The following is a 19,477-nucleotide window of genomic DNA, read 5'->3' as shown; positions in this document are numbered from 1 at the left end:
TTAAAATTCCCTGTCTAACTGTGTTTTATATAAAGTAATCCTGGGACGAGTCAGAAACACACGTTTTTTATTTTTTAATCATTTAAAAAATAAATTACAGGACATAACCTGAAAAGACAAAACAAGTTATGCCATGAGCACTCCCATATGCATCACAAAGCTGTGCACAATGAAAGGTGCTCCTGGATAAGTACAACAAATGATAAAGGCAAGTAGAATGTCACATTCATACTCATTTCAAAACATTTGACTGTAAATTAAACCCCTTATGTTCTATATAGTGATATTTGTACACATTTACATGCATGAGACTATGATACAGTCTAAAACACTGTACAGAATGAGGCCCGCTAAAGGGGAGCTTTGGATGGATTTACAATTTCAGCATTCCTAAATGGCTCTAAAAGTATGTCACAAGAAATCCTGCAAAAACTGATTGTGGTAACTGTGGTAGAAGGCAAATCCCATAAATATGCAATATGGAATAAAGGTTATGGATGGTGCACTTTAAAAAGCAGTAACTGAACCATTATGCAATTAAGGGATTAAAGATCTAGTGTTCAAATTGATTGATAAAAGTGTGCTTGCCAGAATAACCTTTCAACCAAAGAAAAATCCAAACATGCATGTTTACCTGATAACTTAAACTTCAATGAATTTGTAATGATCTTGCATGTTTGTGTGTATAATTTGCCAGGGAAAATGCTGCTGTAAACTTTGTTTAGAATCTCCAGTCTAAATGACCAAACATCACAAATAAAATGTACACAAGATAAAAGCACTGATTGTTCACACAGGCACAGCAAACTCTCAGTTGGTCTTCAACTTTGCGGTTTGTTTCACCTGATCAGTTAGAGTGGCTCTTATAGAGTTCACAACAGTCTGCCTGACATTTTCTTCCATGTATTGCTCAGTAAGTGGCTTCAGCACCTAGAAAGAACAAAGGAGAAGAACACATCAACATTTATGCATTTGGCAGACACTTTTATCCAAAGTGACTTACAGTGGCCTTATTACAGGGACAATCCCCCTGGAGCAATCTGGAGTTAAGTGCCTTGCTCAAGGACACAATGGTGGTGGCTGTGGGGATCAAACCAACAACCTTCTGCTTACCAGTTCAGTGCTTTAGTCCACTACGCCACCACCACTCCACAACACTGAGAACTATTTTTTTATTTTTACATATTCTGAAGAATGTATGAGTGGTCCTTGCCCATTGCTAAACTTGTCATCACAATGGTGGTTAAATACCTAGGCTAGGGTTATAGGTTTGTTCGAATCACTATCCTCAAGTGTGGGCAATATTAATAGTGATGCTTGCCATAGCAAATACCAATAATAACAATACAAATACAGATCATATTATAAATCATAGTGAGGAAAATACAATTAAACGTAAAATCATAATACCCAAGGGCATTTTAGTATTAAAGCAAGTCTTGTTCAGAACACAAATGCACCTCAAATTGGAATAATGGTCAAATAAGGTTGTTTAATATTATAAAAATGAGAAATGTTTTACAAATGAGTGTTTCAAGTTGTAGAAATGTGATCTTTTGTGCCCAAGTTGGTTTCATAAATTTTTGAAAATCACATTTGTACTAAAAACAATGTCAAGTGGTGTAACCAAGTTAAAAGTTTATTTCAAAAACTTTTCAAAAATATTTTCATTGTAAAATATTTTTTACAAATATCACACATTTTTGGGTCTCGGATATTAAACATTTTCTGTAGTTACTTCATTTGACCTAAACAAAATGCCTTTTTCAGAAAAATGTCAAAACTTCAGATTTAAAAAAGAAAAAAAAAAAAAAACCTTCACACTGTCACGAGGGTCTAAAGGGATCCTCTGTGTTTTATGGTTTGTTTGTTTGTTTTTGTCACATGACAACAGAATGGCTGCCTGCATGTTGGTTGCATCACATGACTTTCATTTGGTAGACAAAAGGTTTTCAAATATTAACAACATTTTAAAATTCTAAAATGGTTTCAGATTAGTTTAAGAAATATTAGTAAAAGATTATTGCAAATTACCTGTCAACATTTGTTTTACATACATTTTTGACATAAGTTTCAACGTCCAATGATAATGTCCATGTGTTTTTATCATTAGAAAACAAACTTAAATTTGGATATATTATACATTCTGTAATATATTAAACATTGTTGTAAATTGTGGTGCTCTAAATGTTACCAATGTAATATTTAGTTGGCTGATATAGAGGAAGATTGGTTGAATCTGTGAGAATGACTTGTGTTTTGAAATAATCAAATCAGTAATGTTTCACACTATAGTTTAATATATAGTTTATGCATTTATAGCTATCATGAAAAATGCTGACATAAAAAAAAATAGCAATTTATTATTTTTGTTGTGTGGCTAATTAATATGTTGGCAGGGGAAGTAAAAATCTGAACAGCAGAAAGATAATTCTTATTGTTGTGCCCATGTTATTCCAGAACTATACATTTTCCGAATTTGTCAGAAATTGTGTGAAATAATATAAAGCGATATATAATTAAGGGAGGGTGAGTGAGATTATTTCCTCACCTTTAAAACAATCTTCTGCAATGCACGAGAAATGAAATGTGGGTTATGACGACTAAAAGTGAATTATTTATAGGATGAGCATAAAGAACAATGGGCAGGGAAAAATAGCATCTGCCACACAGTGCAGCTATTTGCACCCCAATAGTCTGGTAGAACCACAGAAATATACGACAAACTGACCAACAGATGTCGTTGCAGTGGCACGGGGTATAAAGATGGTGTATGAAAATGCTGAATCCGTGTTTTGTCCCACTCTTTTTCCCCATTAGATTTCCTGTTTCCACTCTTAATATTTCCTTTAATACTACTTAAAATAATCGATAAAAATGAATATAAATGTTGATTTCAATGCAGTGATTTGGTCACAGTAAATGTCAGATAGTGACGAAAAGGGTTTGATCCGGAGGCGAGGTCTGTCGATTGCACTTGTTCCTGCGTAAAACCATGGTTACAGTAGTAAAACCAAGGTTTTTTTTTTTTAAGGTTAGGTTAAGGGGTAGGCGTTAATGTAGTTTCTCTCTACGGGACTCTAAATAAACACAATATACACACTGCAGTGATGCCAATACTGTATGTTAGTATTTAAATATGGGTGCAAATAGTATCTGACACTATTTGCACCAGGGTTGGGGTGAAAATAATATTTGCCACTATTTGCACTGGGTGTAAATACCATATATTATTATTTGCACCAGGGTGCAATTAGTATCTACCATTATTTGCACCAGGGTGCAAATAGCATCTGCCGGGAAAAAAAAACAGCAGAAACACTAACACCGACTGCAGGATCAGGCCAACCAATCAGCACCAAGAATCAACTGTGTATTAAAGTGCATCCAGGAAGCACGACTCACCTGTTCCCACAGGGCCTCTGCTGTGAGGTCTATAGCCACACCCACTTCTCGATACTCCCCCGAGTATCTGACATACGCCCAGGCACACAATGTGAGCAGCGACACCCCCATCACGAGACTGGCCAGAGCCGCGATCGCCGATAAGCCAATGAAGCCTGTTATCGTGGAGACCATGTAGGTAACAAACATGACTGCAAACAGTGTGGCTGGCGTTCTCGCTGCATAGAAAATGTTCTTGCTTTCATTGTTTTTCACAAAACTGGTGTACACTTCATCCAGCTCTGTCTCTAACTGCTGCTGGTAGCGCTGACTGAACTCTGTGCCACCCATTTTCTTCACGGCACAAAACTGTTGAACAGAGGTCTTTTTAAACTCGTCATGATAGCGCTCGAGGTCAACTGGGGCGATGTACGGTTTGTCTCCTCCACATATCTGTGCCAGACAGATAAAAATAAACCCAAAATAAAAATTAAATGCTCATTAAGCATGCACACACTGAATCAACACATAGTATCTCTAAATAACCAGATATACGTATTGCAGATTTAATTAAGCCATAATAGGGACATACTTGAGTTATCTGGGCCAAACTTCAGCATACTATTTTAGTGCAATGGCCTCAAGTTATTTTCAGTTATATAGGCTAGCTCATCTCGTCACACTCCTGCTATATTTAAAGAAAATTGAGGTCCCTCTCCATCTAAGATCCATTTAGAAGCGAAAAACCTTTAGTCTTCTTAAAATCTGTCTGCATGAATGCAGTAAATAGTAGAGGCTCAAAGTAACTCTACCTGCTCCATGGTTTTGCTATAGGTGTCTTTTGCTCCAGCGACAGCCGTCAGGTTGTTCGCTTCAGCAGTTGCCTGGGTAACATTGGCACAGTGTGAGCATTTGAGAACATTCAAATAGGCAGCATTGCATGTGGAGAACAGCATACCTGTAGCATGGATTTAGGATGTGGGAGCTCCTCACCTTGATAGATTTTGATGTATGCCTACAAACAGAGAAATAAATAGTGTCTTTGACTTGAACAAAGAAGAAAATTGACATTACAAAATTTATAGTCGTTGTGGCGGGAGGTAAAATTCTCATTCTACAGAGCTGGACCAATTTTCTACACACTCCAGTGTACAAGATCTTGTGTCTTGTATTTCTGGTCTATTAAAGGGACAGTTCACCCAAAAAATAAAATTCTCTCATCATTTACTCACCCTCATGCCTTCCCAAATGTGTATGACTAACTTTCTTCTGCAGAACACAAAGAATATCTCAGCTCTGTAGGACCATACAATGCAAGTGAATCATGACAAAAATTCTGAAGCTCCAAAAAACACAAAGACAGCATAAACGTTATTAATAAGACTGCAGTTGATTAATCAATGTCTTCTGAAGCAATCTAATCGCTTTTGGGTGAAAACAGACCAAAATATAACTCCTTTTTCACTGCAGTCTCTAGGCACGATCATGATTTCAAGCTCGATTACACTTACTAGTGCTTGACGCATACGCAGAGTGATAGATGACGCTAGGAAGTGTAATCGAGCTTGAAATCATGATCGCCAAGGAGACTGCTGATGTCAAGATTTATGGAGTGAAAGGAGTTATATTTGGTCTGTTCTCACCTAAAACTGATTAGATTGCTTCAGAAGACTTTGATTAAACCACTGGAGTCATATTAATTACTTTTATGCTGCCTTTACGTGTATTTTTGAGCTTCAAAATTTTGGTCACCATTCACCTGCATTGTATGGACCTACAGAGCTGAGATATTCTTCTAAAAATCTTCAATTGTGTTCTGCAGAAGAAAGTCAAACACATCTGGGAGGTGGAGAGAGTCATGAGCTTCAAGTTCCTCGGTGTCCACATCACTGAGGAACTCACATGGTCCGTCCACACTGAGGCTGTTGTGAAGGCTCACCATCGCCTCTTCTTCCTGAGATGGCTGAGGGAAGTTTGGAATGAACCACCACATCCTCACACGGTTCTACACCAGCACTGTAGAGAGCATCCTGACTGGCTGCATCACTGCCTGGTACGGCAATAGCACCGCCCACAACCACGAAGCCCTGCAAAGGGTGGTGCGAACTGCCAGACACATCATCGGAGGTGAGCTTCCCTCCCTCCAGGACATCTATACCAGGCGGTGTGTGAAAAAAGCTCGAAGGATCATCAGAGACTCCAGCCACCCGAACCATGGGATGCTCTCACTGCTACCATCAGGAAGGCGGTATCGCAGCATCAGGACCCACACCAGCTGACTTCATGACAGCTTCTTCCCCCAAGCAATCAGATTTTTGAACTCTTGATCACTCACGATATATATATCAGCACTGCACTTTATTAGCCTCAGACTGGACTCACATTTTATACTTCTCTTAATAACACACTGGCAACTGACTATTAACTGACTGCTGAATGTCAACACAACACTTATTACTTATATTTATTTCCACTGATTACATGGGGGGGAGGGGGGTACAGTGTATTTTTATTGTATACGGTCTTCTTATTTTGTGTATACTGTATATTATATATTATTAGGTGTATATTGTGTTGTGTAACAAGATGTGTAAACTGTGTTGCGTAAAGATGTTTATTGTAATTGTCATACTGCTATGTTGCTCGGAACTGCACCCAAGACTTTCACCCACTGTTGCACTTGTGTATATGGTTGAGTGACAATAAAGGGATTTGATTTGGATGGCATGATGAGTAAATGATCAGAGAATTTTCATTTTTGGGTGAACTATCCTATTTAAGGCTGTAAATTTGAATGTAACATCTGCCAAAAGTGCTTCTTTCATTTTATAAAAGCAGTAAGCCTCTTAAAAATGTGCATTACAGTGATTTTACTACAGGTTATTACACTCTTCTATTAGCCTATGGCTAATTGTTTTAGTAAACACAATCAAATTTGCATATGTTGTCTAACAAACTCTACAGGCGTACTTGAATAATACTGCCTCTCTTACTTCATTACTGACACAGTTTTCTGCAATAGCAGTTGTAAACACAAATCAAATTGGATATTAAAGTAATAAACTCTGACCTTGAAGTACTCCAGCAAGTCTCTGCATGTGACTTTGGCTCCATTGATCTCCTTCTCTACCAGGTTCTCTGGTGCCAACAGTAAGGGCACTAGATTTTGCAGCTCATTCTTAAAATCACTGTCAATGTCTGCAGAAACACTTCATGAGGAGCCTGCAGTTCAGATCTGTTTATGTACATGCCTGTGTTTAATAGTGAAAGTTTACCGACCTCTCAGTCTGCCATCAAAGTGAGGGTTGATGGCCACCTTCAGACCTGGATGTGGCAGAAGAAAGCAGCTAATGCTGGAGAAACAAGCGTGGATGTGCTTCCTAACATTCTGCATCTCCTCGTGTTGATTCTGCTTCACCTACAGAGCAGAAATGAAACAGGATTTAAGTTCAGCTCGACATGCTGATGCCGTGTTTAAACCATTCTGTGCTTTTTCTCACCTGTAGTCTCTTCTCCAAAAAGTGATTCCCTCCCTCAAGTCCATACTCATGCTCGTAAGGGTAACACCAATCTCTTATCAAAAACAGTAGTTTCTAAAAGACATACAAGGAATGAAATTACACTTAAAAACATAAACAAGACCTTATGGTGCAATTATACATCTCTATGAACTCCTTTACATCGAACAATCAGGCATATCACACTGCGATTATGTTTTTTGTGTTTGTTTTTTTCTTAGAGGCTAAGATCAATGTGTTTAATCATTCAGATTTCAAACATTTTCTGATAATGAAAGTTTGGGATCGGATTCTGTGTGAAATGTTTTGCAATATTTTGTATAATTGGTACTTTCATGTTGTTTAATCACACAGGTCTTCAATCAAAAGTATATGGAACAAAGGCATGGGTTGGCATATCCATTTTATTTAGCATTTATTAGTACTTAGTTTGCGAATTTCAGGTTTCTCTACCTGAAATGGTTTTTCGTAGATCTCTTCCATTGCAAGTCGACCATATTCTGTGAAAAGCTATAAAAAGCACACATGATGTTACTGTCAATAGGAGAAAAAAATAAAAATAAAAATATGCACTTAAAGAAAGAAAGAAAATACCTGGAGATGCTGTAAATCATCTTCTTGGATATTTTGGGAAAGGTTATAAACCTGAAACAAATGAGATTTAGGTTTACAGTATATTTTGAGAAAGTTCCGAAATCCAAAAATGCTTTTTACGATAAACCCCAATAAAAACAAAAGAACGTTTACTATAGTGTCAGAAGCAGTGTCAGAAATTAAGGCCAGTTTAAGCTGACAAATAATGTTTCGTTCTCATCATTTGCAAACTTATCACAACAATTATATTCAGAGTTGGTAAAACCATAAAAAAGATGAGATAGCCATGTGTTATATATTGTTGGAAAGGCCTCAATTAGTAGAATGCAATTAGCAAATTAGTTTCACTGAGACCAAACTGCAGTGAGTATTAGAGTATAAAATTCCCACAGAGACACATAAATATAACAAACAGAAGTGTCTTTTTCTCATGTTTTTCCTTATTACTTACCGAAACATACATATAACATAGACAATGACATATCGTAACTAAGGTCCAGTTCCAACGCTTGTGTGCCCATTGTAGGAGCTTTCGACGGTGGACAGGGGTCATCATGGGCACTCGGACCGGTCTGCGGCAACACGGCCCCATACGCAGCAGGGTGCAATGCACTGTGTTGTGATACATTCCTCCCGTAACCATCATTAAAATTTTCTGTAACTTGTGCCACAGTAGACCTTCTGTCAATTCAGACCAGACGGGATGGTCTTCGATGCCCACGCATCGATGAGCCTTGGGCATCCAACACCCTGTCGCCGGTTTGTCCCTCCTTGGACTACAGTCGGTAGGTACTCACCACTGCTGACCGGGAGCACCCCACAAGCCTTGCCGTTTCAGAGATGCTCTGACCCAGTCATCTGGCCACAACATTTTGGCCCTTGTCAAAGTCACTCAGTTCTTTACTTCTGCCCATTTCACCTGCATTCAACACGTTGATATGAGAACTGATTGTTTGCTTCGCATCTAATCTACCCTGACCTTGACATGTGCCCTTGTTAGGAGATGATCAATGTTATTCACTTCACCTGTGAGTGGTCATAATGTTTTGGCACAACAGTGTATATGCCCATCTAAAGGTATAGGATGCTCCTGAACACTTAATATTTCTGTATTTTGTAGTCTAATCCATTCATTTCCAATGGCCGATCATCTGGGTCAAAATGACAGGAATACAACATAAGGGTTTTGGGGCAGTAATTGCATGCTTTTTGTACTTTTATGAGGGCATATTTGTTGTTAACATAAAAATATACTGTGCATCATCCTTTTATTTCAAAAACGTCATCAATCAAATTGTAATCAATTCACTTACATAAGCTGTTTATCTGAATGATTAGATCAACTTATATTTTAAACCATAATATGTATAGGCCTAGAACATAATATTACATCCTGTATAAGTTACAAATTCAAAAATACATCAGATGTTAAAAATCAAAACAAAAACAGGAATTCATTATGAGGGCATTTTTACCTCCACATTTTGAATCTTTGGGGCATTTTTGCCCTCAGCCCCCTTTATTTCGGACCCTGGTCTGATCAAATAATATTTCAATAACCCTTTTTCCCTGTATAACTCTTATGTCACTATACATACCTGCACAGAGCTGGTCATGGTGCTTAGTGCAAAAACAGTGGCACAGTCCTTGATGGTGGACTGACTGTCAAAGGCTCCCTGAGTGTCCACTAACAACACAGCCACCTGACAACACACAGAAATAAGGCTTATCAGACAGCCAACATTATCTAATCAGTGAGATAAAATCCATCTTCAAGTGAACACCCATCCACCTTAGTTCCATCTTCCTTTTTCACAACAAACACCTCACTCCAGGCCTGGATGCCTGTGGTCTCTCTCTCACAGCCTCCTCTCCAGGAGAAACCAGTCAGTGGCTCATCATCTCCTCCCATCCATGACTCAGATGACTACGAGACAAAAGAGACACAGGCCGAGTTCGGAATGGCATACTACTCTTACTATTTCTGCCATAGATATATATGGCGGAAGTAGTAAGAGTAGTATGGGTAGTATGCAGACATTGTTCTAGTGAATGGCCTGAACTGAAAGTGTGAAAAAGCATGCATGCATGTTGTGACCTAGCAGGTTTTATACATGTAGTACAGAGCACGCAAGTTAAAACATGTCAATGATGAGTCATCAGAAACTTGTTCTCAGGAATGATAATTCAGTATTATTTTTAACTGATGTGTGGGAGCTCATACGCCTTGCTGATTTGAATGCATATCATTAGATGACATGACATACAGTGCATTCATAAAGTATTCAGACCCCTTCATTTTTTTCACATTTTGTTATGTTGCAGCCTTATGCTAAAAGACTTTAAATTATTATTATTATTTTTTTTCACATTTATCTACACTTCATACTCCATAACCACAAAGCCAAAAAACTATTTTTGATAACATTGCAAATTTATTAGAAAGAAAAAACTGAATTATCGCATTGACATAAGTATTCAGACCCTTCACTCAGTACTTAGTTGAAGCACCTTTGGCAGCGATTACAGCCTCAAGTCTTTTGGGGCTTTTGCATTGTTATAGCGACATCGGGAGTTTTCTGAGTGTATATTAGGCTGGCTGGAGCGTCGGTTCAAGTTTTGAAAAGTACCATATACCCTTAAAAAACAATTTATTGCAAGCAACATTTTAAATCGCAATTATTATTATATATCTTTTTCCTGGTAATACAGACTCCTTGGTTTTGGCTTTCATGCATCGATGTGTTTTTAAAATGTCAATTGGTATTATTAGTTGGCAGTGACATAATGTATGATGTCCATAGACATAGGGTGTCTTATAAATCATGAAACGGTGTTTTCTTAATGGCATGAATCGAACTGAAGGCCTAGACATAAAATGCATGGTCCGTCACTGATCTATACCCACCCCTTTCTTTGGGAATGGGTGTTAAGGGGTCAGTTCTTACCTGATTGTGCATGTAACGTAGCATGAAGTCCAATAGGAAGGACTTGCCCTTGCGGAAGGCACCGGCCACAGACAGCACAACCACATTGAGATCCCTCACATGTTCCTGCATCAGGATTTTTTCTAGCGCAACTTCATCTAACTCAAACTTATGATCATCCTCACTAGCTAGCACAATTTGAATGGGTCGAGCCCCCTCTGGAACTGGGTCGTCCTCGGGTTCAAACTCCTCGACGGCACATCGTGCTACCCCATTAGTATCAGGGCTGAACTCCTCCAAAGAGCTCAACTCCTGAACTGGATGGCACAGTGGAACATCCTCCACACCAGTCATATCTGTAAGGAAAAAAAAACTTGGTTAATTCCGCAATTATGCATTTCATACACTTATTCCCAGAATTCCCATCTTCCTAATTCTACTTTTCTGTTGGTGTGAAATAGGCTGGACGTTATGTAAAGAAATATTTGCGATATCCGATTACATTGTCAACCCCCCTGCCGAGGGTCGGTGAATATTTTTGCTTAATTGAATTTCTTTAAAAATTTAATTCATTTATTGAAACATAACTTTTCTTAATTCAAATTGCACTTTAAATGAAACGAAAAAACAATTAAAATAAGTGACCAAAAAATCGTATAAAACAACCACCCCAAATCTAAACATTTACCATCTCCAACATCTCCATTTGCCATCACACAAGCATCCATCAACAACAACAGGTGAAAAATTACTAATAGCCTACAAATTAAGAACTAAAGACAACCATAAATTTAAAGATAATAATAATCATTGTAAATAAGCCTAATAAATTCCATTGTGTTCCCAAAATAATGCTGCTAAATGTATGTTTGTATTGCGTTTTGGTAATACAGTTTATGCTGCCTAAAGAAAAGAAAATAGAACTAAATTTTAGGTTCAAGGTGAACATATCTTGTATTATTTTATGATTTAATCACTTTTGTCTTTGTTTCTTTAATACAAAGATATTTATTACTGAACCTGTAGAGCTGCGTTCACAATGCATGCTAACCGCGAACTGGTCCATGGAAATAAAGCGAACTAAACTCACAGCACCTTCTGAAATGATCTGAGATAATCTGTAGCATTCTCATAGATGACATTATCAGGGTTCCCACTCTTTTCAAGGCACAAATTTCCAGGACATTTTATGCGGCCAACAAGTATAATATTTAAGAAATATGCCAGTGTCAAGAGGCACTTTGCCCTCCACATGACAAGCGTTGCAGAAAGCGTCATGGAGGGGTGAATTTACGAGCTTGCCACGCAAGAAAGCGGGAGGTGTGCACAATAAACATTGAAAACATTTATTTGGGAGAGAAAAAAAGGCAATTGCTTTTGATTGCAGAAATGGAGTTTCATTAAAGTTCAGGAGGAGCAAGTTCATTTAATCCGACCAATCACACAGCCAAAGCAAGTGTATATAAACAGCTGCTTACCTCTATGTGGTTGCTACTTCGCTGCAAAGCATTTGCCCTCATCAGAACAGCTCTTCTATCTAAATAATCTTGTTATTCAACAGAAGCTGCATCAGCAGCTCATTTGTTTTTTGCAGCATTGACTGCTATTTTTACTCTGTCTTTCTTCGCCAATCAGATCATAGCGTGAAGCATCTTCCGCAACTGGCTGCTTTGGCGGTGTATGTCAAACAGCTCCCTACGACTGTTCATACATTCTCTTATCTAAACTTTCCATCCAGAGCGGTCCATCGCGCGAGTCTGCATCCGCGAACAGGCGCTGCTCCGGCCTCATGCCACTTGAGATCTATTACAGCTTTATTTGAACGCAAGGGAAACAAAAAGATTAACTATTTAATTAAATAATTATTACAATGCTCCCCAGCATTCCAATCTGGTTCTCCCGCACTGATGATTCCTGTCAGCCTCATTACCTCGTCGTGCAGCTCGTTTAGGGCGTTCCACTCAGTGATTCCATTCGAAGTCATCTTCCAACATGCCTATCACGATTGTTCTCCCTTCAAAGTTCTTTTCAAAGCGTGAATTATTTCATTTGGAACACAGGGGCAATCATGTAACAATCAAACTTCCTTTCAAATGACCGCTACTCTAATTACAAACATCTTTCAAAATCAGCGCAGACATATTAGCTCAAGCTCGCTGCCACAGCAGCATCCGCTCTGACCATGCTATAGTCCACTACAGCTATATACAGCTTCTGTCCGAACAGACACGAGCCGAATTCAGCTCTGCAAGAAGCGGGTCACACTCCGTGTCACAACTCATTCACGAATCATTTCTTTTCTTGTCGTGCCTCCTCGCAGCATTCGAGCTCGTATTGCCACGCAGGTCTGATTACCACGAAGCAAGTGCTTCTACAAACTTCTACTCATCTTTAGACTACACATGACTTTCTCTCCACATGCCCAGGACAAACGTTTCATCAGACCAGAGGAAATTTCTCCAAAAAGTAAGATCTTTGTCCCCATGTGCAAACTGTAATCTGGCTTTTTGACACTATTTAAAAAAAAATTTAAATCTAGAAATCGAGATTGTGCAAGAACAAATATTGCAAACGCTGTACTTAGATATGTTGTAAATCCACCAAAGGCTGAATAAGGAAGAGAAAAATAATTCACAGCGCTTGTCTTAATGCCGCTCCCGATCTGATCAGCTGCACGTGTGTGGCGCGCTCCAAATGAACGTGACAGGTTAACAACACGGAGACTGATATAAAAGACAACAGTAATATTCCCAGTACGACTGTACATAGTGTGATCGTAGCTCAGCTTCGTCCATCATGCAGGTATACACTGGCTTAAGACCATAACTGGCCTCTGCGTGCACATGTTGATGAACGGTATCCTTTCTCTTCTTTTTACCCATAAAAAAGCTTTATTTAACCTGACAGTTATGGGCGCTTCATTTCAGTTCATGGAGAGGCTATACATGGGAGAATCAAACATCCGCCGCTCCTTTTGCCATGAAGATTCAGATAGATCGCTACATATTGCTTTGTACTGTGACGTGTTTCAAGTGTACTGCATCTATAGCCAACATTTGGCAAGCGATCATTTTCACAAACTTTGCTAGTTGAATTGTAATAATAAATTATTTCATATTGCTGCACTGCTCAGCTTGAACCGCTAGAGGGTAAGTCTCTATCTGCAGGGGTTTATGAATATACACACAAATTGTTTGATATACAATGAGTACTCTAGATAAACTTGATAATTTATAGATACTGATTTCTAGATAGACTTGGTTTAGATCAAATAAATACCTACACTGGCTAAGAATTATTTTGCAGTTTTCTTATTCTATTATTTCTGAACAGCTGGGTTTATTAGATTTTAACTTATTTTACATTTACACTCTGTTGTCAACTTCCCCCTGTGGTGCATTTGTACATTTTTCTTGCACACCTTTGTTTCCTATAATGAAAAGAACTTAGATTTCTCTAAACAGGTTGCCTTGCATTCTAAGAAAGAACATACAATTTGAATTATGTTGGAGTACATTTAAAAGCTGAACAAAAAAAATCTTATCGTGAATCATCCATAAGTTTGATAAAAATAGATTTTATTTCTTTGTCATATCGCCCATCCCTATAACTCATTACATGTGTGTTCAACAAGACAGGCTTGCATTGCACGCCTCTGAACAAACAGAGAATCTGACATGAGCACTGAAGGCTTTTCTTTTGTCTGTTCTTTAAAATACAATAAAGTGTGTTTCTTCAAGTGTATGTCTTTGTGACTGACAGCATTTCTTTTCATGCATCACTCCGAGACGTCTTACAGGTCACCCGCCTATTGCGGGTAGATGATCAAAATTACCTGCGCATGAAATACCTGCATTTGGACAAGGAGCTTGCAAACTGCATCTGGTGGGTGGCCGGTGCTAGTTTCACACACTGGGCTTCTGTAATATATTTGCCGACTTCCCAAATCCATGGTTTTGCCATTTCCCGATATTGTTGATCATCATCTGTCAATGAGAATGAGTGTAGCAATCGGCATCGGGATATTTGTAAGATATCGTCGATATCCGATTGCATCGTTCTATTGCCCAGCTATAGTGTAAAATTATACTTTTGGGTATGTAGTGCACCATTATTGGGACATACTGCCATATCACAAAATTGCATCTTGATATCACAGACTCCTTTGTCACGTACAATTTGAGTTTGAGGTAAGAGTCAGGTTAGGATCCGGTTAAGGCCAAAGTATACTTTGCGCATCCTCATTGCGGATCGCTCCGCGAACAGTATGAGTAACGTAAATTTCATCATAACCCAGTCCGTGCACCGGACAGATTTTCTCGACTCGCAGACACGGTCATCATCTGTGCGCATCATCGGCTAGGGCTGCAACTAACGATTATTTTGACAATTGATTAATCTAATGATTATTAGAACAATTATTCGACAATTCGGGTGATTATTGCAACGATTAATAACTAGCTTTTAACTGACTATTCAGCTTGTGCCTCGACTTAAAAGGTTGTATTAAACGTGCTTACAAACAATAAAGAGGACAACATCATCTTTTAAAAATACCTCTAAATGACATCCACTGAATTACAAGAAAAAAAAAGTTTAATTCATTAAAAAATTCACTGCAAAATAAAAATCCTATTGTAATCATGAGATTTTGTCTTGTTTTTCATTTGAAATTGTCTAAAAATCCTTAAAACAAGATACATTTACTTGAGAAGTAACACACTGTCGGCCAAATGTTTGGAATAATGTACAGATTTTGCTGTTTCGGAAGGAAATTGGTACTTTAATTCACCAAAGTGGCATTCAACTAATCACAAAGTATAGTCAGCACATTACTGATGTGAAAAACAGTATCATCACTATTTGAAAAAAGTCATTTTTGATCAAATCTAGACAGGCCCCATTTCCAGCAGCCATCACTCCAACACCTTATCCTTGAGTAATCATGCTAAAATGCTAATTTGGTACTAGAAAGTCACTTGCAATTATATCAAACACAGTTGAAAGCTATTTGGTTTGTTAAATGAAGCTTAACATTGTCTTTGTGTTTGTTTTTGAGTTGCCACAGTATGCAATAGACTGGCATGTTTTAAGGTCAATATTAGGTCAAAAAAGAAACAGCTTTCTCTAGAAACTCATCAGTCAATCATTGTTTTGAGGAATGAATGCTATACAATGCTTGAAATTGCCAAAAACTGAAGATTTCATACAAAGGTGTACACTACAGTCTTCAAAGACAAAGGACAACTGGCTCTAACAAGGACAGAAAGAGATGTGGAAGGCCAGATGTACAACTAAACAAGAGGATAAGTACATCAGAGTCTCTAGTTTGAGAAATAGACGCCTCACATGTCCTCAGCTGACAGCTTCATTGAATTCTACCCACTCAACACCAGTTTCATGTACAACAGTAAAGAGAAGACTCAGGGGTGCAGGCCTTATGGGAGGAATTGCAAAGAAAAAGCCACTTTTGAAACAGAAAAACAAAAAGAAAAGGTTAGAGTGGGCAAAGAAACACAGACATTGGACAACAGATAATTGGAAAAGAGTGTTATGGATCTTAACCCCATTGAGCTTTTGTGGGATCAGCTAGACTGTAAGGTGTGTGAGAAGTGCCCGACAAGACAGCCACATCCATGGCAAGTGCTACAGGAAGTGTGGGGTGAAATGTCACCTGAGTATCTGGACAAACTGACAGCTAGAATGCCAAGGATCTGCAAAGCTGTCATTGCTGCACGTGGAGGATTTTTTGATGAGAACTCTTTGAAGTATTTTTCAAATTGTAATAGTAATTTTTCAAGTTAAATCCCCCGATAGTCGACCAAACATTAGTTGATGAGAAGAGTCTTGGTCGACCATGTTTTGATTGGTCGGTTGGTCGCAGAAAAAACTCCACAGAAAAACAATGAACACAGGTATTACCGCTGGTTGGATGCTAGGTTGTACTATGGATTAATTTTCATTAAGCAGGTTTAGGGTTAAGCCTACACAATAAAGCAAGATACCTTGATTTCAAACTTTGAACTTTATTTTTTATTTATTTTAACTAAAAATTCAAATGAAACTGTGTGTTGTTCTTGCTTTAGTGATTTTGCATTGAAAATGTAAATAATTCACAAAACGAAAAACTTAAATCAAATACATTTCTAAATTCAAAATGCACTCCAAATGAAATGAAAAATCAATTAAAATAATGAAGTGATAAAATAATATATATATATATATATATATATATATATATATATATATATATATATATATCACACACACACACACACACACACACACACCTTTCCATTTACTGTCAGGCAAGTATCCGACTAAACATGCAGGCGGAAAATTACTTACACAAATGAAGAAATAAAAACAAATAATAATAATGATGATAATAATCACTGAAATATAAATCATGGTTCGAGGTGAACGTGTTTTTGTATTATTTTATGTTTTAATCACAGATGTATAGGCTGCAGAGTTGTGATCACAGTAAACTGCTCTGTGGAAATAAAGCGAACTGAACTCAGCGCACCTCCTGAGCTGATTATTTGCAGCGATACTATTCTTGGGAAAAAAAATAAAAAAAAATTTCAGAAGACAGAAACAAAGAAAGAGTGAGAACCTTTTACATGCACGTGTTCCATGAGACTGCATGCCTCCGTATAAACATACATGCGCATAGACGGCTTTTCTGTCATCCGTTCTTAATAATATAATAAAGTGTTTCTTCAAGCGCGTGTCTGTGTGTCTACGGGCAAATTAATTGTAATATTAATTTGATAACAATAATAGCCTAATAATAATAATAATAATAATAATAATAATTTAATACATGGGAAAACAAGCCAAATATCATCTTGACATCATCAAAGGCATCAGCTACTGGCGCTCACTCTGACCATCGTCGATCCCCGAGATCATCGTCTGTCTGCAAAACCCTAATGTGCATTTCTCTCTATAAATTATAAATGTCCAGACATAGGGGGGCCTGGGTAGCTCAGTGGTAAAATACGCTGGCGACCATCCCTGGAGTTCGCTAGTTCGAATCCCAGGGCGTGCTGAGTGACTCCAGTCAGGTCTCCCAAGCAACCAAATTGGCCCGGTTGCTAGGGAGGGTAGAGTCACATGGGGTAAACTCCTCGTGGTCGCTATAATGTGGTTCGTTCTCGGTGGGGCGCATGGTGAGTTGAGCGTGGTTGCCGCGGTGGATGGCATGAAGCCTCCACACACACTATGTCTCTTTGGCAATGCGCTCAACAAGCCACGTGATAAGATGCACGGGTTGATGTTCTCTGACGCAGAGGCAACGGGGATACATCCTCCGCCACCCGGACTGAGGCAAATTACTACGAGGACTTAAAAGCACATTGGGAATTGGGCATTCCAAATTGGGAGAAAAAGGGGAAAAAATCCCAAAAAATTAAATAAAATGTTCAGACAGTGTCCTTGCTGGTTTTTCCAACACATTCAGAATCATTACCGCTTTTGGCGGTGTCGCTGCAGCTCGCTTCGTGCATGCGCTTGTAAATTTATATTTTATTGGCTCATTATTATGGTTTAGTATTTCTCTGTAATGTAGAACAGTGTTAGCAATGTTACTTATAACATTCTTTCTCAGCCCTTGTACGCAAACCATTTTCTGATGCGCCCTAAAATATATTTAAGTAATTAAATTAATATCATAAATGTGCGACTAGTCGACTAATGACTTAAATTAACGCCTACTAGTAGACTAGGAAAATTTTTTGAGCACTAGTGTCAACAATTTGTATTTTTTTTCAACGTTGTCGAACAGACTAATTGTTTCAGCCCTATCGTTGGCACATGCGCCGGCCATTAACTGTACTAAAAGAATATCACAAAGTTGTAGTGGGCATGCGTCAAATGCATTCATATTCGCTCGCGGTCAGAAGAGTATACTCACAAAGGCAATATGGTCAACCAGGTGCGAGCCGATCCGGAACACACAAAAACGAAGTATACCTGGGCTTTTAAATGAATAAGAATAGTTTACACAAAAATGAAAATTCTCTCATCATTTACTCACCTTATGTCATCCCAGATCTGTGTAACTTTGTTTCTTCAGCAAAACACAAATTATGATTTTTAGAAGAATTTCTCAGCTCTTGAATGGGTGCCAAATTTTTGAATTTTTGAAGCTCCAAAAATCACAAGTCAGCATAACAGTAATCCATATGACTCTAGTGGTTAAATCAATGTCTCCAGAAGTTATCTGATAGGTGTGGGTGGGAAACAGATCAATATTTAAGTCCATTTTTACAAAAAATTCTCCTCCCTGCTCAGTCAGGCTACACATTAACTTTCACATTCTTCTTCTTGTTTTTTTGTTGATTCACACTGTGCATGCATACTACAGGGCAGGAAGAAGAATTTCAAGCAAAATTTTACTTAAATGTTGATCTGGTTCTCACCCACATCTATAATATCACTTCAGAATATGGATTTAACCACTGGATTACTTTGATACTGCCTTTGTGATTTTTGGAGTGTCAAAATTTTGGCACCCATTCACTTGCATTGTATGGACCTACAGAGCTGAGATATTCTTCTAAAAATCTTCATTTGTGATGAGCAGAAGAAATAAAGTCATACACATCTGGGATGGCATGAGGGTGAGTAAATGATGAGAGAATTTTCATTTTTGGGTGAAATATCCCTTTAAATCTGTTATAATAATCATGATTACCAGAACTTAATTTTTACATTCATATTTTAAAAACTGTTGTGGCAGCTTTGGCCTTAAAATCTTTGCCACTTTTCTTTATCTGGAACCACCACAAAGAACCACCACAATCTCTTCCTCTTCCTTTGCACAAGGAGTTGTGGGCTATATTAGCTAGATAAGCAATCACGGATGCACAATTTAAAAATACGTCTCAAACTGTGTATCATCTGGGTAACTTCGGCTTACTATTTTCAATGGCTGCATCTGAAATTGCATTCTGTCAGAGAATGTACTGCTTTTGATAAAGAATGAACTTCTCAGTCAGTAAAAAAAAAAAGTACATTCTATGCAGGTTAGTATAAATAAATTCC

At 38.1% G+C, this 19,477-nt stretch overlaps 1 protein-coding gene across 3 annotated transcripts in view; it reads right to left on the bottom strand.

Annotated features, from left to right (window-relative positions):
* Window positions 1-50: 50 nt before the first annotated feature.
* Window positions 51-19,477, bottom strand: part of LOC127413649 (atlastin-2-like) — a 23,409-nt gene continuing 3,982 nt past the window's right edge. For all 3 annotated transcript variants that reach the window (XM_051650940.1, XM_051650939.1, XM_051650941.1), the window contains 12 exons: window positions 10,445-10,779; window positions 9,289-9,423; window positions 9,095-9,199; window positions 7,497-7,547; window positions 7,356-7,412; window positions 6,885-6,977; window positions 6,664-6,802; window positions 6,455-6,582; window positions 4,343-4,399; window positions 4,197-4,268; window positions 3,406-3,837; window positions 51-930 (listed from right to left, as the gene is read on the bottom strand). In XM_051650940.1, the coding sequence (XP_051506900.1) occupies window positions 811-930; window positions 3,406-3,837; window positions 4,197-4,268; window positions 4,343-4,399; window positions 6,455-6,582; window positions 6,664-6,802; window positions 6,885-6,977; window positions 7,356-7,412; window positions 7,497-7,547; window positions 9,095-9,199; window positions 9,289-9,423; window positions 10,445-10,779 (1,724 nt within the window). In that variant the 3' untranslated portion in view covers window positions 51-810. The remainder of the gene's footprint in view (window positions 931-3,405; window positions 3,838-4,196; window positions 4,269-4,342; window positions 4,400-6,454; window positions 6,583-6,663; window positions 6,803-6,884; window positions 6,978-7,355; window positions 7,413-7,496; window positions 7,548-9,094; window positions 9,200-9,288; window positions 9,424-10,444; window positions 10,780-19,477) is intronic.

This window comes from Myxocyprinus asiaticus, chromosome 23, assembly GCF_019703515.2.
Source record: "Myxocyprinus asiaticus isolate MX2 ecotype Aquarium Trade chromosome 23, UBuf_Myxa_2, whole genome shotgun sequence".
Classification (NCBI taxonomy): Eukaryota; Metazoa; Chordata; class Actinopteri; order Cypriniformes; family Catostomidae; genus Myxocyprinus; species Myxocyprinus asiaticus.
The sequence above is the reverse complement of the archived record's forward strand: the minus strand, read 5'-3'. Positions and strand labels throughout refer to the sequence as shown.